Genomic DNA, 25535 nt, shown 5'->3' with positions numbered 1-25535 from the left:
GAGCCTTGTAGAGTGTTAGTTTTGGTCCTCGTCTAGGACTTTACTACTCAATTGCCTACTTAGTCCAAAGTAGCACTTGTTGGCATTCTACATTGGATTTCAAGGCTGACATTGTTATCGGTGTTAATGCTGGTTCCTAAATAAACGAAGTCTCTAACAACCTCGAAATCCTAACTGTCAACAGTGACGTGGGTGCGTATGCACGAGTGCGCCAACTGTTTGATGGCAGGAGGTACTTCATTTCGCCCTCCTTCACCGCCAGACCCATTCGCTTTGCTTCTTTATCCAGTTTGGATATGGCAGAACAAACGCCACAATTACGTAGGCAAAAAGTTATCGACTGTCAACTTGCAGTGGTTTAGATTGGGGCTTAGAGGATTAATATTATTTCGTTTGCCCTTCGCTTCAACTATGGAAGGTCTATAAAATCGATATTCTAGTCTAGATTTATCCCGCAGGGTATGCAGATATCGTTTATATCTGTATGTGACTCAAGAGGTTAATGAGGTGTCTTGGGATCTAAAAACAACGTTTTAATAACAATATACACTTTTTATTTCTTAAATTTTATTTCCAATGGCACACAGAAATCTCAAACACACAATAACAATGTTTCCTTGCTTAATCAACTAATTTTTTGTTTCTTCAAATTAATTATAATTCCATAATTACACAACTTGACAAACTTATGTTTACATTATTGTTTTTTTTTTTCTAATTTACAATCAATTTAATTTTGTTTTCAAAAATGTTTGATTTATCCGTGTTATCCGAAAATTTCTAAAAACCATCTAGAAGGATATGAAAAGAAGCGAAATATTTATAACAGTAACTATAGATAATATACAGTATATATTATATGTATGTACATATATAGCATTTACATACTATCGCATATAGTAAAATATTAATGAAGGCAAACATACGGACATGCTGAGGAACATTCGCAGGCACAGAAGTAGTTTACGTACATGCAGACAGAGGCGTAGTTGGCGAGATAGCAGAATAGTTGAGAAGAAATGGGCATGAATCCACACATACATATGTACAAACATGCATAGTTCAGAGCGGTGAATGAGTTTATATAATATTTTTATTTAGAAAGTTGAAATCAATTAGGTGCTGAGAAGATTTCATTTTCAGCCGTAGAATAGAGCGCCCATAGATTATTTTTATTACTATTTTTTTCAACACAAACAGTAGGACTTGTGGCAGTAAAGAGTTTACGGAATTTCGATTCTACTTAAATTAAGTATATTTACACACATACAATATAAAATTCCCTTTCATTATTAGTGTTAAATGGGAAAATTGGGAAAATTAAAATTTGCATTAAACTTTGAATTCTCGCGCTGTTTATTCAAGTACCTGGCTAGACCCACAGTAGGCGCATTACAGCGCGTTATGCGCGCTCTCGGTAAATTTAGTTCGCTCTCGTCACTCTCTTTCGTCTCTTCGGCGAGTGTATAGCCCGGTCGGCACACACATTTCGCTTTAGTGTCCAAAAATCGTTGCGTTTGCAAGCCGGTCGTGTGCGTTTTGAGCGGCTCCAGCCATTGTCCCGGTCCACATGGCCCTCTCGTATATAACTTATAACAATTTCCATTAATTTCTACCATACCAGGTGTGGATTCGCATGTGTTATCCTCTTCTGTGCCACCATTGTCTATATTCGAACACTGCTGATCGAGATTCCAAATGACACCGGAACAACCGCATATGCCATTGTATGAAATGCCATCGACAGAAGGGCGTGCGGTGAAATCGAATACTACCACCTGATGCAATGAGCAGGGGCCTTGCGAACCAATGCGATAGCAGGTATTCTGATCGGGAAAATAGAGACGACTTTTACCGCAGAAATTTCGTATACAACTGGTCGCGTTAATAAGGAACTCGTTGGGCCCACATGGTCCTCTTGTATAAAGGCGGTAGCATAGACCATCGTGCCAAGGCACATAACCATCTTTGCATTGGCATTGGGCGCGTGGAATTTCTGTCGCTGTAATAGCGGCGGTGAAGTTGTCAGGTAGATTGAAGATGTGACCAGGCGGGCACGGACCTGGTGAGTCTGTAAATGTACAATGCAATGTTTGAGTGGCGGTGCACATAATTAAAAAAAAAATGTTATATTTATACTCAATTCATAGCACATTTGATGTTCGTCACTGTAATGTGGTAAATACTGATGACAGTCGCAGCGACCACCTGGCAAAAAGAGATCACCTGGTGTCGAGCAAGGACCTTTGGTGTAGTGTTCGTGGCACGTCTCCTCTTGGTCGTAGAAGTAATAACGCAGCTCGCCTTCGGCTTCGCACTGAAAGCCGTTCAGAAAAATATATGCCTCCTTGTTTGTGAGTTATTTTACGCCCAGCACTTACCTTGCACTCTCCCAGATCATCCTCGTTTAATACTAACAGCTTGCCCTTAACGCAAGGCCCTTTGGTGTACTGGGCATAGCATTTGCCATCCTTCGGCCAGTAAATCATGCCCACTGGACATTGTCTTGCCGTTTTACAAGTACCCCAACGATTGTTGGACCTACATGTATGTATGTATGGATTAAATTAAAAAGTAGTACATTTCCACAATCCCACTTACCTTCTGCCACCATTAGCGGCCGTACGCTCTTCTGGCAAGGGTGCAAAGAAGGCGCCACGTTCACATGGTCCACGTTGGAAAATGTCATGACATTTATTTGTCTCGGCACTTAATGCGGTACCCGGCGGACATCGACATTCAGCTGCTGGTGCATTATTACGCGCGGCCTTCGTTTTGCCCACACTAGGCGCTGGGCTCAATTCCATTGTTTCTGGACATGGATAACCGATGGTGAAAATTTTGAAACATTGTTTAAGTGGTGGCCAATAGAGTAACTGCCAACCGCCGGGCATGCTTGCGCAGGGATTCTTTTCGGGATCACTCCACGGTGGTGGTACGATCGCCGCTTGTGTCATTTGGCTTAAGAATAGTGTGAGAAAGGCAATGAGGCTAAGGCCTGAATGTAGGATGGTCCAACAGAGCAACAACTTTCGGCGCTTCATTGTGAGAATCTGTGTATTTAGTGGGAAGGGGGCTGAAAGTATAAAACAATGAACAATTTGAATACTCGCCAAACAGTAATTTTAATAAAATTAAATATTCTAATATTCTAATTTGAATTTTATAAATTATTAAAATAGCCAGGAGATATTTATTTACGTGAAAAAAAAAATTAAGTATACGAGGGTAGGTCAAAAAGTGCGCGAAATGTATAGGAAGCGGTGTGAATTATGAAATATTGTATGTTTTTCCTTTTCTATGAGGGCTGCCATAACCGAATGGGGTGGGGCGTGACTACCATTTGGATGTCCGCAGGCTCGAATTCCTGTGCATGAAACACCAAAAAGCAGAAACAAGTTTTTTCTAATAGCGGTCGCCCCCCGGCAGACAACGGCAAACTTCCGAGTGTACTTCTGGCCTGAAAAAACTCCTCTTAAAAAAGCATCTGCGGTTCAAAGTCGGCTTAAAACTGTAGATATCTCCATTTGTGAAACAACATCAATACGCACACCAGAAATAGGAGGAGGAGCTCGACCAAACACCCAAAAAGGTTGTAGATGTCTTAAATAAGAGTGTAATGAATAATTAGGAAATTATGAGTGAGTCAATGATACACGGATACAGAAGCAATATTCCTTTTGAAACCTTTTCCTTTCAGATATTTGAAAAAGTTAATACACACCACAAAAAAAAAAAAAAAATCTATCGTCTTGGTACAATGGCCGAATATGGTATTCTATACCACTTATAAATCATTCTTGTTGTTTTTTCTGAGGAAGTATTCCCACAAAAAAGTGACATCTTTTCTTTAATGATCTGCCTTCCTAAATATGACAGTTCCAAAAAAGTATTCCACAAAAGAATGACATCTTTTCTTTAATGATCTGTCCTCCTAAATGTGACTGTTCTTGTCCAGATATACATACAATTACGGACAAAATACTAGAAACGCGATATTTTGACCAGTTTTTACTACTTTTCTTTCTTTTTTTAATTTTCATAAATTTTTTATAAAAATATAGCTCATTCTACAATAAATATCGTGTGAATGAATGCTTCACACTTTTCAACTTTTTAACTTTTTAATCGGAGTCTTTAGAAAACTTCTGGGTATGCAGTTCTATAGCCCATTAAATTCTAAAATAATAAAACAAATGTTTGATGTCTTTTATATGGAAGCAAATGCTTAATATCGTAGGCAAAAAAAAAATCAAAACGAGGGGAACTTCACGGAATTGTGTATGTCTTCGCGACTTTAAAAAGAGCACGCTTAATTTTGCGAGTGACCCTTGAAAATTCATTGTGAACAGCCCATCTTGTAAGTTGCTTGTCATGATAGTTCAGAAATTTTCATGACATCATCGAATCAATTCTCGAAGAAAAGTGGTGTTAAATTTAACTCACGACCGTTCTTTGAATTGGCGGAATTAGCATTAATTAATTATTGCGTCATAGCGCACTGATAGTAATATTAAATCGGAAAGGAGCATACAATATATAAAAAAAAAATTGTCTCCTTTCTCTGAAGGGTACACACTTTTGATCGATTTTGAATGAAAATATGGAGTTGAATTAAATTTTTTTTTTCGTACTCATATCGGTCAAATAAGCCAAATATCTGATATTCAATTAATTTTTTTTATATTGGCCATTTGAAATACTCGTATAAATGATTAATGATTTAAAGTATGAGCGAAAACAGGTGCGAAGAGAGTGCTTTTTACGATGACGCGTGTGTACCCTTGGCGTTGGTTACTATTCATTGTGGAATTAATTTTTCCATGTGTTTGTTTTGCTCGCTTTTCAACACTCATTCATAACAACAAAAAAAAATACAAAAATACTGTAGTTGAACTAATTTACTTTACGAAATGATGCTGCACTTCTTTTCATTTTATGTTTTTAAGCCCGTCTTTGCTTAGAAATGTGAACAAAAAATCGAAACTAAGCCATTTAAACAAATATAAGCTTTCACGTAATACCATAGGCTGTAGGCTGTGCAATTCACTTTCGCATTGAAATTAATTCACTCAAAAGCATTTGATGGATATTCCGAGTTATGGGTTTATATGTACTGTCAGCGTCAAAGAAAAGTGTACTCCAGATATTGATAACTTTTAACTATTTATTTATTCACTTCGTTATTTCAATATTTTTTTTTAATGAAAATACAGTTCATACTACTACAAAACCATATAAAACAAAGTTTCAAACTTTATATACAATTTGTAAAAAAATCGATACATTTTCATCTAAAATTTCAAACATGTTACTCAGAATTTTGACAAAAATTTCGGGTATGTAGTTTTATAGACCATAGAATTTTAGTAAAGTACTAGTTTCAAGTGGTTCACAAATCGCGTTTATTTAAGGCAATTTTTTTTTTGCTGGCGGTGCTGGGTGTTTTCTTCCATATAAAAAAAATTTGTTAAATGCAGAAAATGCACAAGACCGCGGAAGAAAAAATTCTCAAAAATTAATGTGAATTTTTTTCAGAAATTCTGAGTAAAAAGTTTGAAATTTGGATGCAAAATTGCCGAATTCTTACAAATTGTATACGAAGTTTGAAATTTTGCTTTATATTGATTTTGGTTTAGTGTAAACTGTGTGTTTATAAAAAAATAATTGAATTTAAAAAGTAAATAAATAAATAGTTAAAACTTGTCAATATATAGTGTACACTTTCTCTTGTCGCTGACTGTATGTAGTTCCTCAAACTTTTGAATTATGCGCAATTTTAAAATCTGCGTGAATGCGCTTTGTATTGTGTAACTTTTATTTTCTCCTTTTTTTTGCTTTATTTTTATTTGATTTAATTTTTTAACTTTGTTTTACTTATTTTTTAAATTAAATTAAATATATTTTTTATTGTATTTAATTTAGTTTATTGTTTATTTATTTTTTTAAGCTTATTTAATATTTTTTTTATTTATTTAATTTTTTATTTTGTTTTATCTTATCTTATGCTCTTATTTATTTTAATTTTTTTGTAATCTAATTAGTTTTGTAATAATAAAACAAATAATTACTTTGCTTTATTTTCTTTTATTGTAGTTTTTCTTATTTTATTTAGGTATTACTTCTTGAATTTTTTATCTGCTTGTATATTTTTAATATTTCATTTTTTGTTTAATTTTTTAATTTAATTTAATTTGATTTTTTTATTTTGTTTTCATTGTATTTAATTAATTTATTTATAATTTTATTTTAATTAATTTTTTTATAATTTTTTTTTAATTTTTTTTTTAATTTTTTTTTTTTATTTTTTATTGGATTTAATTAAATTTATTTAGTTTTTGGTTGCTTAATCTTAAATTAGTTTTTATTATTAATTTCCTAATTATTGCTTGATTTTTTTACTTTCTTATCTTTTTCTATTATTATTTTTATCTTATTTTATCTTGTTCTATTGTTTTTTGTTTTAATAACTTCGACTGTTTACCTATAGACGTCCTCATAGTGAACATTTAAATGATTCTATTTTCCATATATAATTGCTAAGAGAAGTATTTTGAATAAAAATAGTGAAACCGGCAAGAATCTAAATCTTAACATTTTCTATTTTAAAACAAATTATAGGCGTGTTTTTTGAAAGACCATTTATTATTTGAAATAATTATTTTATTTCGATTATATCTTTTATCTATTTCATTATATTATATTTTTTTATCCAACCAATCCAATGGAAAGCAGACATTAATAACAACTAATAAAAATAAGAAGATCTACTATTATAAATCTGATCAACTAAAAAGCAGGCCAAGAATAAAAACGTAGACACGCCTGCGAAAGGAGCAATCGAAGTTAACTTGTCTTGCCTGCCTAAACAATAGCCGGATCACGTTTGACCGGTCGTTAACCATGACCTAAAATAACGTGTGCTGCCAAAAGATAAACGATAAGAGGATGGTCATAAAAACACAAGCAGGTATTGGTAAATGGGATAAAACGTGCAGACAAGTACAACATCAATCAACAACGCACAGTGTTACCTTGAGAACAAAAATGTGGCGAAATTTTTACCAAACATTTCTCCAATTTAATATTTGATCACATTCAATGATTATAAATTTACAGTTGCTGTTAGAAAGCTTGGATCGATTTAGCCTGGTATATTCTATTCAAATAGTACCCGAAATTTCTCACTTCAACGATTAATTTCAATTGCATTTCATACAATTTTTATCGTGGTTCACGCATCTGTCAGTTGTTTCATTCACTTTGTCAGCATAACCTGTCAGATAATGTGTTCGTTGTAGTTTTATAAACAAGTTATTGTTCGGTGTACACATTCGGCGAATTTTGCTGAATTTAGTGAAACAAGGGTCTGTTGGAAATTTTGTGTTACTAACAAAATATCATATGCGGTAGGGTTGAAAATATTGAAGAAAACATGGGAACTCGACAATGTCGAAAAAACGAGCATACGAGTAGTGCAACGAATTTAAAGCCGATTGTATTGTTTCAGATGTGCATGCTGCTCTAAGACGCGCGAATATATCAAAACAAGTTAAGAAAATTGCTCTTAAAGAAGAAAATTGTTCAGGACGTTAGCAGTCGATATTAGCGTATTGTTGCATACAAATTCCCCATTCATGTACGAGGAATGCTGCTGGAGTGAGAGTCCTTGGCCGGATACAAATCCGGGTCGTTTCGGTAACGTAGAACCGAATGTCGTGAGCACGTATTGGGGTCTAGTTCAGGTTGACGCAGAGCATTATGCATAATAAAGTTTTGGGGATAAGACGAGTTGAAGTACTGAAAGTGTTGCATTTCTTGGGCTAAATTGTTATTGAAAACTTCTAAATGAAGTAATAATCATCAAAGTGAGCTTTTCAGGCGACCCAAAGCCCAAGAAACGAGACAAAGCAAACTCTGTTTACAGCAGACACGGCTCTGCTTAACTTTATCCTGTTCCCGTTTGAGCTACCACTTCGCGGAATGAGTTTTAAAGCTTTTGGCTTGAATGCTTTTCCCCCATTAGTGAAGTATTATTATCAAGAATTTCATATGAACAAAAACACTGTCTGTCTTCAATTGCTATTCAAGTAGTCAACTGGAGCTTCTAAGCGAGTAACTCGAGAGTTGTGTTCAAAATTGTCATAAGATGGCAGTGTTGTTCAAAACTATAGCGAGCCGTTGTAAATCTAGTGGATGTGTGGCTCGAAACCCAATCTCCCGAATTTTTAGTCAAAATTTCTTTTCAATAAAGACATAAAAATATTCTCATTGGGGCAAATATGTTTCAATATTTCCCAACGTTGTCCAACGGTCGTCGTAGCCGAAAGGGAGTAGATATTTTGAAAAGCTCTCATTTCTAAATAACATTCAGAAAACGTTTTAGCTGTATGCAATTGAAAAACTTGGCAAAAAATGATGAGATAAAAAGATTTCGTTTACGCTCCTGTCAGATCAATATTCAAAAGATGAGCTTCTTATTTTATACGAAAGAGAGAAAAAATGTGCAAAAAAATGGCTAGCAGCTAGGCTGCGCTAAGGTTAAGATATTAAGAAAAAGATTCCGGCTCAAATGTTGAAAGTATTTTTATGGAAACTTCGAATTTCAAGTGCAAAAAAAATTTGCAGTAGGCGTTAAATGTAGAAAATGTATGTACAAAAGTGGGTCTGAAAAAAATTAAAAAGTCAGTGTGATTTTTATATATTCTTGAAACTTGCACTTTATTGTAACAAAATTCAAAGATCTTTAAAACTGCATACTCGAAATTTATCTAAAAATTCGGAGCAAAAAGTTCGAAATTTAGATGAATATTTACAAATTTCTTTTTTACAAAAAAATAATTGAAATTACAAAATAATTAGTAAAAAATTGTCAATACGTGGTGTACGCTTTACTTTGACGCTGACTGATTTTGAAAATTAACAATCGCTTTTATTTAGCTAGGAATCTATCCCACACATTATGTAAGAATAGAAAAAATTATTGATGTACAATTTTTAGTACATTTTAAAAACGTTTTTAATTATTAATGTTTTTTATTTAAATAATTATCAATATTAGGGCTCGCACTACTAAGAGAAAGCAGATGAGAGAACGAATTGATTTTCATTGTTTGTCGTCATTTAAACGATGCGTCAACAATTCTGACTTATATGGTTGAAAAAAAGCCATGGGGTTAATCGAGCCTCCTTCTTGTTTGGCAAATTTTGAAAATGATGTACAAATATATGCATATGTTAAAGCACGGGCGGCAAAATTAATCACTCTATCATAAGATTTTTAATTTTTGCAATTGGCGTCGTGCGCCAGTCATATTTGACACTTGTGAACTAGACAGCTGCAGTATACAAAGAGACAAGCAATGGAACGCGTAAATGTCAAAATAAAGATTTTCATTACTTAATTTAGTCTTTTTTTTATTTAGTAAAAAAAGTTGTATTATGGATATTAAAAAATAGCTCCTGTGAATGTTTACCACTGTGCATAGGCTCAAAATTAGATAATTGATTTAATAGTTTAATTTCATTATTATTTGTGTGTAACATATGTACCCTATGATCAAAAAGTACCAGGAAGGTGATATTGACTGTTTTCTTCGATTGCCAAGGCGTAGTGCACCATGAGTACCTTCCATCGGGCCAGACAGTCAATAAAGAATATTATTTATCCTTTTTGAAGCGTTTGAGAGATGCTGCACGTCACAAACGGCCGGAAATGTGGGCATACAATTCTTGGATTTTGCATGATGATAACGCGACATCGCACCGAGCCCAAAATGTGCTGGATTATTTGACCAAACACCAAGTAAATACCATCGTGCAAGCACTGTATTCACCTGATATGACCCCGTGCGACTTCTATTTGTTTCCCAAGTTAAAGTTACCTCTTCGTGGAAGAAGATAAAAGGAGATAAAAGAGAATGCGATGAAGGAGCTGAAGGCCATCCCTTCGTCGGCCTACCTGGGGTGCATGGATGACTGGGTTAAACGTTGGCAGATGTGTGTTGCTTCAGACGGGTCATATTTTGAAGGAGATAAAATAAATTTGCCTGAGATTTAACTCTGTTCTGTCTTATTTAAACATTGCGGTACTTTCTGACCATAGAGTATGCCTGCATTTTGAAATTAGTTATCGTTCAAGAAAATTATATGTAAATCCATGTGACATTACAAGAGTACAAGCGTACAACAAGAGGTAAAATGTTTCAGAGCGAACAACAATAAATAAGATAACGCCATAATGTCGCTAGTTGACAGCCGGTAGCGTAAAGTTAAAAGCTTCCTGCCATTCAAAGTGTTACACAGTAAAATGAGACTGACACACAACAAATGTTTCACTAAGCAGTCGCAAATAAATCGTCAGCAGTCAAGAGCGAGGAACTACTGCGACAGCCGACTTTTTGCCGACTTACATACAATACATACATACATATAAATGTATCTTTTGTAGCATTTCAAAATTTAATATGTGCAACAAAAAGCTGAAATTGCCGAGTATTTTTTTTACACATTTCGACTTGAAGCATTTTTGCAATAATTGCAATTATGTACTTTATTGGCTTCATTTAGCTGTTTGCATTGCGCGCTTTGACTCAAAGCCCGGCAGAGTATGCCGTTGTGGATTTTTTTTACCACTAGATCCAAGTATCAATTTCGCATTGCGCGCATGCGCCACCACGATTTCATATTCTCAATCAAATACACACATGCATATGTACACAATTCGTGCTGCTCTTAATTTTTATTTTCATATTTTTATTTCTGTTTTTTTTGGGTAGTGCTTTTTACTGTATCAATTTCCAAAATGAGATTTTTTTGTTGTTGTTTGTATGATATTTTATATATAAATAAATATGCGTCAAAACAGAACTTTGAAAAACCATATTTGTATGCGGTTTTATCGCGCACCACTTTGTGCTGCCCTATTTTTGTACGAACGAACGCATGAAGAATCGTCTGAGTAAATCCAAAGAAACCAGCTGATTAAATGTATGCGTGTTAGGTTCAAGGTGGGCAGGTGTTCCGATTTTAATCAGGTGCTTGGTAAGAGAAAACGTTTTCATTTACTACTATAGGGTGCTACATTAAGAAACTATGAAATTGCGTGCAGACAAATAAATTGCGTGCGGACAAATAAATTGCATGGCTACATCGTGATGTTGCTCCCAGCACTCGTTGACCCTTTGGTTCGATTCTTTCACTAACGTTTTGGTATTGCTCAAATCTCAATTCTGGAAATTCCTCGTTGAGTAGCGTCTTTTAGTTTTCGAATTGTTATTAATTGCTATTAAGCGCATTGCCTTTTGCAGAGTCCACGACTTATATTTACACACTTTTTTGTTTTTTCTTTATTATTTTACGGAATTCAGAAGAACGTGAAGGAATTAATGTTGACTATGACCCAAATAATGTTAAAAAAATAATAACGGTCGCTTCTCGGCCGCGTATTTCCACCATGAAAAAGCTGCTCCAAAAACCATCAGCTGTTCGAAGGCGGCATAAAACTGTAATTCACTTTGCGCCAATGGCCAGCAAGTGCCAGCTGTTAGCGGGAAGTTTTCTCTTTCGAAAGCAGTTCCCCTCTCTTCTGTAAATAAATCAGTATAGACATTGCCTCCGTTCGTCGCTGTTTTTTTTTTTAATTTTTTTTTAGATCTTCGGAAAAATATGAAGTGTAACAATAGAATAAGGAGGAATTATTGAGAAATTTCATATAAAATTTAGAAAAGCCGCCCCTGAAATTTAAAATTTACTGAAAGAAGTGTTTGGTAATGGATATTTATCGCGTATATGTGTTTCTGAGTGGCTTAAACGCTTAGAAGAGACGTTAACAATGATTCACGCCCGGGGTTGTCTTTCCACGTCAAAAACTGAAAACAATTTCGAAAACATTAGAAATCTATTGCGTATGGGACTAAGTTTCCGTCCTTTCTTAGCCAAAGTTACGAATTATTTAAATAATATATAATATGATATTATGTAAAGTATGTGCCATTGAAAGCTACAACTTTATTCAATCTTGCAGGCAGCATAAAGATTCCTCAGATGAAAAATTCGAGTGCATTTGACTTGATCCATTCATTGAGCCAGTTTGCGATGCTCTCATAAGAAGTGAACCGCCCTCCAATAAGAGTTGACTGCATTGATTGGGCAGATGGTAATCCGAAGGTGTAATGTCTTGGGAATACGGCGGGTGGGGCAAGATTTCCCAATTCGGTCCCTCTAAATATTTCTGGGCCGATTTGGTAACGTGTGGCCTGGCGTTGTAATGCAACAAAATCAGTCATGTTTACCGTCCCATTCCGGCCGCTTTTCTTTTAGAGCTTGATTCAAACACTTTAGATTTAGTCGAATGCAGAAAATCTTTTCGTTTCTGCCATTCAAGAAGCATCTCACTCGTTGCCAAATGCTGATCGATATCCCCTTTCCTTCAATTGATGTGGCACTCAGTTACCTGCTTTCTTGGCCATGCCCATCGTGTGCAAACGTTTACCGATGGTTGATCTGTCAACATCCAACTGTTCAGACATTTCATCAAGGGTTCGACATGCGTCTTCATCCAATAATTGTAATTTAGTATTTTCGAATTTTTTCGGTACCCCTTCGCGAATCTTTATCACTTACGTCGAAATTGCCACTTTGAAAGCGTCGAAATATTGGTCAATATACGACAACTTTCAGCCGCACTTTTCTTTAAAAGATAATAATAATGAATGACTTCCCGCAAATACTGTTTTTTCGGGACTAACGTATACATTTTTGACGTCAGATAAAAAATGACCTTTACGCTTCAAACGAATGTCAACTACTGCGATCGAGATGTCACATATACCTTCAAATAACCAGTATATTACTAGAGCGAACACAAAAATTGTATCAGCAGCGACACCTCTTTTACGAGGGCGGAAACTTATTCCCATACCCAATATTTCGATCTGATTCTTTTGCTGAGTTTTATATATAATTGGAGCTTACACTTTGTTGTTGGGTGTTTGGACAAGCTCCTCGTCCAATTTGCGGGATACGTTTTGATGTTCCTCCACAACATCAGAACAATATTGGACCTACAGTTTCAAGTCTCCGAAAGGTAGATAATTTGATGTTTTTTTGGTTCAAATATTCCACACAAAATTAAAGGCGATTTACCATTCAAAATGTAGGTTTATACGAATTTTTATAAATTTAGGTCAACTTGAGTCAAAATTAAGATATATAAAAAATGCAGACATTTACTGGCAAACGGCAGGTGGTCCAATATTCACAGTTCTTCCTCTTTCATACTTGTTATACCACATTCTCGCTTTTTTTTCGTCCCATTTTGTGGCACAGTGTTATCATTAAATAATTGTCTAATTAAAATAAAATGGATATTGTAACAGGAAGAATTTTTTGAGACAAATGTGTCAAATTGACAGTAATCCCACAGATGTGTCCACATATGTCTGCATATGCATGTATATGCACGCATACACACTTACAAATGTAATCAAATGGCAAATCAAGAAAGATTGCATAACTGTAAATAAATAAGGCAAGTCAAGAAAGTCGGTAGCAGCCAGATGTGTCGCGCAAAGCGCTAAGCATAACGCTGCAGTGCGCCGGGTGCAAAAAGTAAAATCAACAACAACAACAATAACAACAGCGCGTACATGATTTGTAAACAAAAACCGGCATTTGTTGGTGTGATTTTCTCTCTCTCTCTCTCTCAATGCTCCGTTTTCATCGTTTACACTGCAGCAACACATTTCAAACAGCTGTTCGACACCCGCTGTAACGGTAATTTGCTGTGGTTGTTTGACTTCTTTTCTCTTTTCATTACTCATGTTGCACTAACATTTGTAGCCCATGCATACGTACACATGCACTTGCACTTACATATCTACTATAGATATGGCTGCTGCTGTGGACCACTCTCGCTGCTTTCAAATACCCGCCCTTGCCCGACAGGCATTGTTACAGTGTTACTACACAGCAGCAATTGCTGGTTAAAGTTGTTGTAAGTATCTTTACCAGACAATGATTATGTCTTTCGCGGTTGTTGTTTGCTGGAAAACTTGTGAAAATTACTTGTAATTATTTGTTGTTTCATTGCTTTTTTCTTCGATTGGTGAAGCTGGTTGATGGCTGCGGTATGGCAGACAACATTGTGAGCCGTCAACACGATATTTTTGGTTTAGTGTGTTACTAATGCCATGGCTTGCCTTATTTGTTGTTTTCTCGCGATGTTGTGGTTATTGCTGATTGATGAGATAACATGACAAACGGACTAGGATGTTCCATATTTAATTTTACATGCAGGCAGAAAAGTATGCTAACACTGCTGGGTGGGTAGTTACAATTACATTATCTAATGCATTTACTAATATACTTTTACGATTTCGAGTGCCATGGCCAATGTGAGTTAGCGTTGAAAAAATCAAGTGGAGCCTTTAGTTGCGGTGGGCATGAAGCACGAAATGGTAGAAAAGGTGGTTTTCTAACGTAGGCAATGGCAAATCTTCGAAAGCATTTCTGCCTTTCTGAAATAACTTAAAACTGTAGGCCAGTATTTGGGGAAAAGCTCAACCAAACACCACAAAGGTTGTAGGTGATGGATATTTTTATAGAGATATATACCTTTTTTTTCAAATACAAAAAATTTATCGATGCTGTGCCAGTATTTTTGTTAGCATGCAAATTTTATGCCATTTAATATTAGGGTTGCTCTGCAGTTTTTAGATAGACGATTAAAAATCAACTTTTATAATCGACAATGGCATTATTGTTTTCCAAAATATAGTTCATGAATATCAATATACTTTTGCCAACGTCTGAATGGATTTTCGAAGGTGTCAGCTCGAGTTTTTCTTTGAGCGATTATCATATTATGCAGTGACCAGTATGAAAAAATCTTTTTGACAACCTAATTTGTATGCAGTATTGAATGTAAGTTACACGACGATCTTATAATATCAGTTCCAATGTCCCACCTTCGCTCGAATCTGGCTTGAGGTCTTAAGAAGCGACCACCTTGGCTCCTTGGCACCACAAGATCTACTCAAATTTCTTCGGAGATCGGGTAGATTTAAAGAAATTAAAAAGGGAATCCAAGTGTAGTACAATAGACTTAACTAATGTCTGAGCGCTGCACTTCCCAGTTGTCCCAACAAAAAAAAAAATTAGTTCACAGACAGCATACATTTTTTCTGTCACAAGTACCGATTTTGGATGACCCTCGTTCCAAATGCTTGCGATCAAGATCGGATAATCAGTGTGAACAGTGGTGCGAGACGCAGCTTCATCAAAGTGAGTTTATCGGTGCAAAATTTTATTGTTTGTTAGGCTAGAAATAAATAAAACATTCTGAGCACGGTTGCCATGAAAAATGTCGAAACTTTATGGTGGCAATTCCAATTGCCATAAGAATCGAAAAAATAACATTGGGGGCTTAAAACGGATTTATTCTTCTTTTCAAAATATGTTTTATGATGATCAATGCACACTTTGCATTCGTTTGAACCAATTTTCGAATTACCTTGCACAGTCGCGTTTCCAAGGAATTTTTCAAATTGTGAAAGATCTAACGCGAACACACCTTTAGTATACAAGGTGATCATGCAAAATATTTTTACTCTTTGTCATATTATTACACAAAGATGCCTCAATCAATCGCGCATAGCTTCGATATTTTCTGGCGCAACAACCGATTTTGGATGGCCTTCCCGAAATTCTTCGGTGAGCGAACATCGACCACGGTTTGATTCTATTTTTTTGCCAAGATGAATTTTGGAAGCCACTGTAAACAACGTTAATAAGGCTCACCCACCAAAACGTTCTGCGTGCTTTTAAGTTTAAACTTTCCAATGGAAACGTCAGATGGCGCCTGACAACACAAGAAGTGTTCAAGACCAGAAATACAGAAATATAAGTAGCAACCCTTGTATCTTAAATCTTACGTATCAAAATACATATTCAGTGTTTTGAAAGTCACCCAATCGACCCTTTATTGTACCCTATTTTTCAGTATAATCAGCTTTACTTCGCCAATAACTTTAACACCCAATGTTGCCGTCCAAGTTGTCACTCGTACTTGGTTTATCAACATAGACCAGTGACATAATGTATTTCCAGAAAATGTTATCCAAAAGGCTCATGTTTATTGATCTATGCGACCAATTGGCAGTTCCATTTCTAGAGTTGATTCAGCGACCAAAAGTGTTCCTACCCATTGAGTCAGAAATGAGCATCATGGTAATGAGAACGAAGTCAATTTAAAGTTTTTTTCACAGATTGTGAATTTGCAAACGTTTTGCGAGTGACATATTGAATGCCTAACCTATGATTTTTTTGTACAGCATAAAAGAAGAGAAGATGCCGACACTTTTCCAATAAACGAGAGATATGTTTACTTGGCAGCGAGCTCTATGTGTCAATGCCGAACAACATTTCTTCAATTATTGAAGTCAGATTTTAAACAAAACGTTCTACTTATAATTTTGTTCGTCAGCATAATTATCTTATACTTTTTAATCAGGCTATCAAATTTACTATACAAATCGTAAGCTCAGTACGCAAACTAAAATCACATTCTAAAAGTGGGATGGTCTTCAGCCATGGATTTCGAGTTAGTAAATTCAATGAACCACGTGATAGATCAGATATTTTCACTTAAGGTGTGGTACTGCTTTAAATAACGAACCCACAGGTGGATTGATTCATATATTCCGCCGACATCCTCTCCCTTCCTATCAGCTGCTTTTCCGGAACTTATACTTAGTTTTGTCTACAAAAAAGGATGCATAAATTCAATGACTTTAAATCGAGTTGGCTATTGTTTTACACCACCAAACCAAAGTTCAGAAATTTTATTTATAAAGTAAGCCTATTTCGTTCTACTCAGATTTGCCTCTTTTTCTGAATTCGTTTTTAATTTGTATACTTTTTCACCTGAACAGTATTTTGATTTTAAATAAAGCTTGAAAAAGCTCAAAATTTATAACTAAATCACTTAAAAAATAATATTTTATTCTGTACCTTATAAATGTATCACTGCAATATCGAATCTATGCAAAATTTTTTAATTGTTGATTTTATAGATTTCACTTTTTAAAGCAAAATGTGAGCATTTCTTTTCCTTTTACAATTGCCAGTAAAAAGAAGCGGGCTCAGCACTTTCGCAACACATTCTTGATTTGTTTTTTTTTTTCTTTTTTATGCTTTTCACTTCGTAGATACTTTTATGAAACAATATTATTGTGTCTATAAGGTGTTACGCCGCCGCACCACACCATACATATCCATCAAACGGTTATTCAACTTATACCCAAGTAGACTCTAACGAAAGCTGAAGCAAGACAAGAATTTAATAAACTTTGAATGGGGTAAAGAATCAAGTGAGTAAAGGTAGCTAAAAAGTGGTAGGAAAAATAAGATGAAGGAGAAGTTGAGAATGAGATGATGACCAGCAGAACAAAGTGTTGGTGATGGTGATGTAGGAATCAGCATGACAGCAATAATAGTGCAGCCACGACTGGCGCCTAATTAATAAGTAGCGTTGAGTGCCAACGACAGCAGCTGCGGCTCATCTTTCTGGCCTGGCCTTGAATTTATTTCGTTTTTATACGTTTTCTTTTATTTTTGTTTTAGTATTCATATGTATGTATGCATGCGCTGGGTTTTCTCAGCAGTACCGGCTGCAGATAATTAATTTGGCTTCTGTTGCAATCTTGGAATCAATATATATTTTTCTAAATTTTGCTGAAATTGTTGTTGGTTTGAACTTGAACTGGGTAAAAATGCGGTAACCAAATTTAAATAAGTGCATATACCACCAAAAACAAAGCTTGTTTCGAGCAATTTCATTTTGCCATTTACGTAGAGTAGATAACACCGGTTGATCAGGCTTAGCGTAGTACTTTTTTTTACAAATTTTTATTACAACTTCAACTCCTGATACAATCCTCATTCACAAAAACCTTTTTTCTTCTTGACACATAGTCAGAAATTCGTATGTTGGAAGATGCCTTTATTTGCCTCTCGCTCTTAATTCGTACATTACGTCATTTTTTTACTTTTGAATCGTTCCTAATAATTTCAATAGCTTTAAGATGGATTGTTGTAAGTTCTTCTATTTTGCTGGTAGGTGTCTTCGCATCGAGTAATGCCTTTAGTTTCGTGTCTTCAAACTTTTTCGGACATTTCTTATTTCTCGAATTCACCAATCAAACCATGCGCGAAATGTTTAATCAGTTGGAGCATATCCAGCATAAGCCTTCGAAGTATTCAATGCGCACTTTTCTTAAAATAAAATTATTTGCATGTATCTAAGTCAAGTCGACATTTTCAGAAATGTAAAAATATGCGTTTTTGCACTTTTACCAAATGTTTTTAACTAAAAAGTGAAGTTTAATGGCAGTATTTTTTTTACTATGTTGAAGTATGCCTTATGAAACACAAATAATAGTTTACTCATAATTTTTCGTTTAAGTTGCCCTTTCAATTATTTTTTTAAAATAATTTTTTATATTAAATTTTTATTTCAATAACATTTTTTCAAATTTATTTTATTTTAGATTATCTTATTTAATTTAATTTAGCTTTGGTTTTAATATATTTTAGGATGCTTTTAGGATTTTAGGAAAATTTTTGCCCGCTTTTATTTTAGATTAACTTGATTTTATTTAATTTAATCTTATGAGAAACTTTTTTAATTTATTTTATTTGATTTCATCCCTTTTTAGTTTATTTTGACTTATTTCCTTTTTTCTATTTTATTTCATTTTAGATTATCTTATTTGGTTTGAATTTAATTTGTTGTATTTTATTTTAGATTAACTTGATTTTATTTTAATTTCTTTTAGATTATCTTATTTATGTAGTTTAGTTTTGTTCTAATTTATTTGAGCATGATTTTAGGAAGAGTTTTGCCAGTCGTTTTTTATATTGTATTAACTTGATTTAATTAAATTTTATTTTGTTTGTTATTTTATTATTTTTTTATATTTTATTTGATTTCCTCTATTTTTATTTATATTGTTTTATTTCCTTTTATTCTATTTTATTTTCTTTCATTTTGTTTTTCTGTTAGATTATTTTATTTTGTAATTTATTTATTTTTCCTATTTCATTTTATTTTAATTTACTTTATTTTATTTTGTAATAATTTAATTAATTTATATTAATTTATTGTATTTTATTTTGTCTTATTTAATTTTATTTTATTTTGCTTAAATTAATTAAATTTTTTTTTATTTTAATTTAATTTATTTGTTTGTTTCACTTTATTATTTTTTATTTACTTTATTTTATCTGAATCGGTTTTATTTTATATTATTTAAGTTTATTTTTTGTTTTATATTATTTAATTTTATTTTATATTTTATATTACTTAATTTTTTATTTTACTTTATTGTATTTTATTTCATTTTATTTTTATATTTCGTCTCATTGTAGTCTGGCTTTTAAACTCCACTTGATACCATTTCTTTATTTCTTTTCATCTTCATATCCATGCCGCATTTGAATTTGAATACAACACAAAAAACAAGCATAAATCAAGTGAAGCGCGATAAAAATTTTTCAAGGTTAATATGATGTTTTTCCCTACAAATCGCAACTGTGTTGAATTTCAAAATAAACTTTTGCATATAAAAGTGATTGCAATTTTAAATTATATGCTTTGATTTTTTCAACATTTGCACATACAATTTGTTACACTTTTGGGGGCCTCCAAATTTCGTACTTTGATTTATCACTATAAAGCTACAATTAAGTTTTTTGTTACGTATTGGCGCACACACGCACTTATACCCGCATTATTTTGCTTTCAATCTCATTACAACACTTCAGATGAGTTGCTAATATTTCAATTATCTATTTACAATGACATATGAGCATATCACCAATTATTTATCATAAAATGTTAACCATCATATACCCACATATTCACATATACACAACTAAACACTTTTATAAATAGTTGCCAAATAATTACTTTTACGCGAAACACTGATTTCTTTCGATCACCAACTCCGTTGGTCTTTTACGTTAGATGTTGGCCGACCAATATTTTAATAGTACACGCGCCAAATGCCACAAGCAAACACAAGCACTTCACAGCCGAACCGCAAGTCAATCCAGATGCCACCGTAAACCACCAGCGTTCAGTTTGATCTGCAGGGCGGGCAACTCGACTACAATTTACAACCGGCGTTCAGTGTACGCGATTCACTCAATCGTGGTCTCATCAGCCTAGTGCTCTTGAATTCACTCGATTCGTATTGGAACAGCTGTGAGCATTTTGTATGACTAGTGAATATTAAGCGTGGGTAATTATTTGAGTTTCTTGCTTACTTCTCTCTTTTGAGTCGAGCTGAACTCAGTTTATCCTATCAACTACTCTCAAGAACGTCAACAGTTTTGTTTACTCACCAAACTCTTGTAAGTGTCTGGTTCACTATTTGTTGGTTGCTTGTCAACAATTCGGCCACTGTTTGTTGTTATGGTAATGTTTAAGTTTTTTATAATTTTACTTTTTATTGCCTGGTTACCAAGTCATTAACATACACAGTCGATGTATTAATCTTATTTAATTTCTTTCAGTACATAACATACAATTTTCTATTCAGTTTTTCGCATTTCAATGCATTTTATGATATACTCGCAATTATTATTGCCCACCCATTTGGTTGGTTGTCGCTTTTAATGATCATGACTGGGTTTTGCATACGAAAGGGTTCGTTTTGCAAATTTATGCAATTTTCTTAACATCACAACCCTTCCTTGTGCGTGTATAACTGTACTATTTCTAGTGTATTTATTATTGACAAATGCAAGGATAGACTGGCTTTGGAGTTTCCTCCGAATTTGGCCATTGTCTACCACGAGAGAAATTTTCTTTTTTTAGCTGGTGTTATACTACATGTAATGGAAAGCTCTAGACCTCGAATAGAAATGCCGTTGCAAAATTAATTTTTTTGCGTTTATGTTAAGAACTTTATATTCTTAGCCATCATTCCAAATTTAATAATAATTCTTTCATTAATAATCCAAGAATGTACAATCGATTTTCTTAGAGGGGTTTTAATTATTTACGAAATATCGAAAAAGGTGAGTCTCGAGTTTTGATTAAATCTTGGTTCCGGATGGGGTACAAAGACACCATCAATATCAAAAAGTGGTAGCATAAATGTTATCCCACAACTGCACCCTAAATTTCAACCGTTCAACTTTTGAGTTGCGAAATTCAGATGTAGTCGCACCAGTGCTTTAGGTGTCGAGCGCAAGCCCTGCCTTGAGACCACTACTAAACGTGAAGTTGCGTGAAATAGCAGAGACCAAAGACTTATCCGTTAAGCGTATGAAAATGAAGGTAACCGGTCTGAAAATAAAACATGTTGGCGATTCTTTGCAAACTGCTTTGGCAATAGTCGAAGTGGAGGAATTTTTTTTTTACTTGTTCACTCCTCTCGGGAGCATAGGGCCTCGACAAGAATCTTCCATTGTGCATGGTTCTGTGCTGTTGTTTTTGCACCATCCCATGAGATGTCGGCATCTGCTAGTTCTCGCAACATCGACCTTTTCCAAGTGTTTTTTGGTCGACCGCGACCTCTGCTCCCTTGCGGGTTCCAGTCCAGTGCCATTCTCATGATGCTATCTGGTGGTTTTCTCAATGTGTGACCTATCCATCGCGATTTTCTGCGTTTGATTTTCGTAAACATGGGAATTAGTTTGCTATCCTCCGTATTATCTAGATCTGGCTTTCAAAGACTATTTTTATTTGTAAGCATGGAGGGATTTCTCCAGAGAAAATATATACACTCCGTATGCTAAGGTCATTGTCGAAACAGGTTAGGTTAACGGTTATTGTGGTTTTTACTTCAGTTACCGCAGACAAATGTTACTTTTCAGAGCACACAATTCAAGAAAGATAGCCCGAAGATTTTTGATTTTTACAATTATTTCCAAAATTTCATAGTAGGACTATATACTGGAGATCCAGATACCCGGGATCTTTATAGTTCAACTGTTCAAATGTTTGTTTGAAATTTTCGAGCAACTAAACAAAAATCGTAAATTTGTCAGCATTTCGTTCGTAATTTTCGTTTTGCAACTAAAATAAATATAATTTGTACAAATATTTTGTAAAACCTACAAAAAAGGGCTGAGAAAAAAGTCGAAATAATCCAAAGTATTGCTAGAACTACTGGAAAAAGCTCGATACATATATAATTTTCGAGTAATGATCATCGAACAGAAGTTTTATTCATTTGCCCGGCCTCAGAGTGATCCGACTCCATACAAACAACGAACAAATATAGAAAGAGTGGTCCGAAGTTGTTGAAGCTGTATTCCTTAAAGAACTACATCACGCTAGTTTAAAAAATTAAATCGGAAAAATCGACCGGTTACCAATTTTGAAGAAATCTAGTTTTTTTTCTTTACTTTTTGACGTGGAGGTAAAATAAGGCATAATTATTGTTTAAGTTATATTAAAAAATATGAAAAAAAGTCAGAAACAACACTATTGTCCTAAAATTAAGAAAATAAAACGAAAATATGAGTTCATGATATATTTATTGTGTACTAGGTACCAGTTTCTGAGCTTAAATCCTCAGAGGAGGAACTTATATTTGATGTCCGGGCTGTTCGAAAATGTGCGGAGGAAAATATACAATTTTTAAAATCTGTTGTTTTGAAAAAGAGCCTCTATTTCATCGTACATATAAATGTTTACGCTACTCTTCGCTACTGTAATTATGACATCCTGTCTTATACCTCTTATACAGCCAGAAAGCTGTCAGTGCTTTGAATGGCTTTATTTCAACGTATGACTTCCAAAGGAGTTTACTATCGAGGATTATTCCAAGATATTTGATATCTTTGTATAGCTGGATTGTGACTTCTTTTAGCTTAGGCAGAATGAGTCCATCAAGCTTCCTCACTCTGGTGAAGAGGACAATACCAGTCTTGGTGGGGTTTGCCGATAGCCCATTAGCACAGCACCAAGTGTCAATCATATCCAGAGTTTTCTGCACTTTCCTACAGATGTTCATAAGCGAAGCGCTTGTTACCAAACAGGCAACGTCGTCCGCATATGCTTGTGCGTAGACTCCCGAATCGTTTAAGGTGGTGAGCTGAGGATCGATTACCATGCATCAGAACAATGGAGACAGCACACCGCCTTGGGGGCAACTTCTATTAATCCCTGTTGACACTAGCAGATCTTCCTCTTCTCGCACCGTGACGATTCTTTGGGCCAACATCGCACGAACCCAATCCTACTAGCACCTCTGCCTTAGTTATAGGTTTATTCTTAGTCTATTTATTTGAAATTATATAATAACATTATTTTGAACTCTTTTGTATTACAATACTCGTAAAATTTCACCACATTTTTTACTTATCACTTGTTCTCTTGTTAAATGCAAATTTCTTGAGGTATTTGAACTTTGTGTTTATCTTCAAAATACCTGCAAAATCGCCACGCACAAAATCAGTGCGCGTTATCTTTCTCATTTTGTTGATGTTTTTATTTGCTTTCGTAATTAGCACATTTGCATAAATGCGGACACCAACAAAAACCTCTTGAACAATATGGTTTTCTCAAAGAAAGGATGAAAGCAAAAATTATAAATATTAAGTTACGAGTAAAGCGTATTTGAAAAGGAAGTTTTGCCTTCTGCAATTGGCACAAAACGATTCTTCTACCTTCTCACGTACATACGTTCTTTATTTTGTAGAACTTGAATGTGGTTTTGTATTTACTTGAATGGCTTTGACTGTTGCCTTGGAGTTGTCGCCGCTCAACCCCTTGACTTACTGTGTTTGACTAACGTACGTATTTTCTCGCATGTACTCGTTTTGTATTGGCATTGGGGAACGTGTTTGGCATCGGCAATATGCGACCTTTCATTTAACAGCACACTTCCATGGTTCTTATATGATATTATATGTAGTTAAATAAATCGACAATTTGCATAGTGTGTATTTGTAAAATGTCTAGCTAACTGGCAATTTGGTTGAATGAATGAACGGACGAATGACTAATAGCTTCTTGTGAGTGTATATACAGGGTGGCTGATGAATTTTGCTACATTAAGAAACTCAAATAACTTTTTTTTTTAGTGTATGGAATTCATTTATTTTTTTTTTCAAGTTGAAGGTCATTAAATTTTATTAAATGTAGCTTAACTAGTTTTAAAAATAATTGAATTTAAATGCCCCCCATGCTCGTTGACACAAGTGCGGCATCTTAGTAAAAAGTTGTTCATTGCTGCTTTGAGAGTTGCGACAGGAATAGCCGCAATTGTTGCCCGAATGGATTGTTTTAGTTCATCCAAATTTGTTGGCTTTGTTTTATAAACTTCTTGTTTACATAAACCCCACAAGAAAAAGTCAGGTGCAGTAAGGTCAGGCGACCTGGGGGGCCAACGAAATTCGGAGTTTCTTGAAATCAGTTTATTGGGAAATTTTCATCGCAACTCTGTCATAACAGTCTGGGCAATGTGAGACGTTGCCCCATCTTGTTGAAACCACACAGAGTTGAAAGGAATTCTCTTTCAGCGTAGTGCTGGATAGAAAAATTCTTTCAGCATTTTCAAATAACGGTCTCCAGTAACCGTAACGGTGTGACCATTTTCTTCAAAAAAATAAGGCCCGACAATACAGCGTGAAGAAACCGCACACTACACTGTCACGCGAAGAGGATGCAATTCCGTCTCGTGGAGTATCTGTGGGTTAGAAGTACTCCATATTCGACAATTTTGTTTGTTCACATTGCCGTTTAAATCGAAATGGGCCTCATCAGACATGAAAAGGCAGTTTAACATGTTTTGGTCTTCTTCCACCATTTGCAGGATCTTCTGGCAAAATTCCAAGCGAATCGGCAAGTCTGCTGCATTCAGTTTGTTAACCATTTGAATTTTGTAGGGAAATAAGTCTAAATCTTTGTGCATTATTGTTTGCAAAGACTGTCGGCTGACACCAAGTTGAGCAGATAAGCTTCTTGTTGAAACCCTTGGATTGCTTTGTATAGCTGCAGCTACAGCAGCGATCGTTTCCTCCGTCCGAACTGGTGGGTTTCGATGATAAGGCCTTCTTGCGACTGTTCCTTGCTCAGCAAAATTATTCACCAGTCTCATTATGGTCCATCTGCTCGGGGGATCGCCGCCAAACATCCGCCTGTACTCTCTCTGTACCAAAACTACGGACTCCAGTGCGTGATAGCGGCGGACTATCCAAATTCTTGTTTGAGTGTCCCAGTTATCCATTTTAATAAATTTTAAAGATCAATCTGCAAATTAAAACGAAAATGGAACAGATAACTTAAAAAGAAAAAAAGTTATTCAATTTTTTTTTGGTAGCGGCTTTCATCAGCCACCCTGTATTTACCTATGAATGCGTGTATTTGGTATAACTAATGAGCCGATGCCATTGGGCTATAAATGTTAGGAAAGTCTTTAGAGTATATGAAGTTTTTACTGGTAAGCGTGGAGTGATTTCGCGATTTATAAAAATTCAAGTAATTTTCATCAAAACTTCAAACTTTTTTTATC

The 25535-nt window shown here is 34.7% G+C and overlaps 2 protein-coding genes across 8 annotated transcripts in view; one reads left to right on the top strand and one right to left on the bottom strand.

The window, feature by feature from the left end:
- The window catches only part of LOC128860062 (centrosomal protein of 135 kDa), a 44835-nt gene that overhangs the window by 5772 nt on the left and 13528 nt on the right, over nt 1-25535 (top strand). The window lies entirely within an intron of this gene.
- Nucleotides 568-20169, bottom strand: LOC128860064 (uncharacterized). Of its 7 annotated transcripts, XM_054097305.1 has the most exons (7): nt 19973-20169; nt 17014-17323; nt 2602-3076; nt 2382-2541; nt 2140-2317; nt 1369-2071; nt 568-791 (listed from the first exon to the last, which is right to left on the bottom strand). In XM_054097305.1, exons 3-7 carry the CDS (start codon nt 3042-3044, stop codon nt 767-769), a joined length of 1509 nt encoding a protein of 502 aa, XP_053953280.1. In that variant the 5' UTR covers nt 3045-3076; nt 17014-17323; nt 19973-20169; the 3' UTR covers nt 568-766. The 7 variants fall into 7 exon arrangements, with proteins under 7 accessions (XP_053953280.1, XP_053953274.1, XP_053953273.1 ...); XM_054097299.1 differs by lacking the exon at nt 568-791 and having other exon boundaries at nt 798-2071; nt 19920-20169; XM_054097298.1 differs by lacking the exon at nt 568-791 and having other exon boundaries at nt 798-2071.

Source organism: Anastrepha ludens, chromosome 4, assembly GCF_028408465.1.
Source record: "Anastrepha ludens isolate Willacy chromosome 4, idAnaLude1.1, whole genome shotgun sequence".
NCBI classification, from domain to species: Eukaryota; Metazoa; Arthropoda; class Insecta; order Diptera; family Tephritidae; genus Anastrepha; species Anastrepha ludens.
Note: the sequence above shows the minus strand (reverse complement) of the source record. Positions and strands in the feature narration are given on the sequence as shown.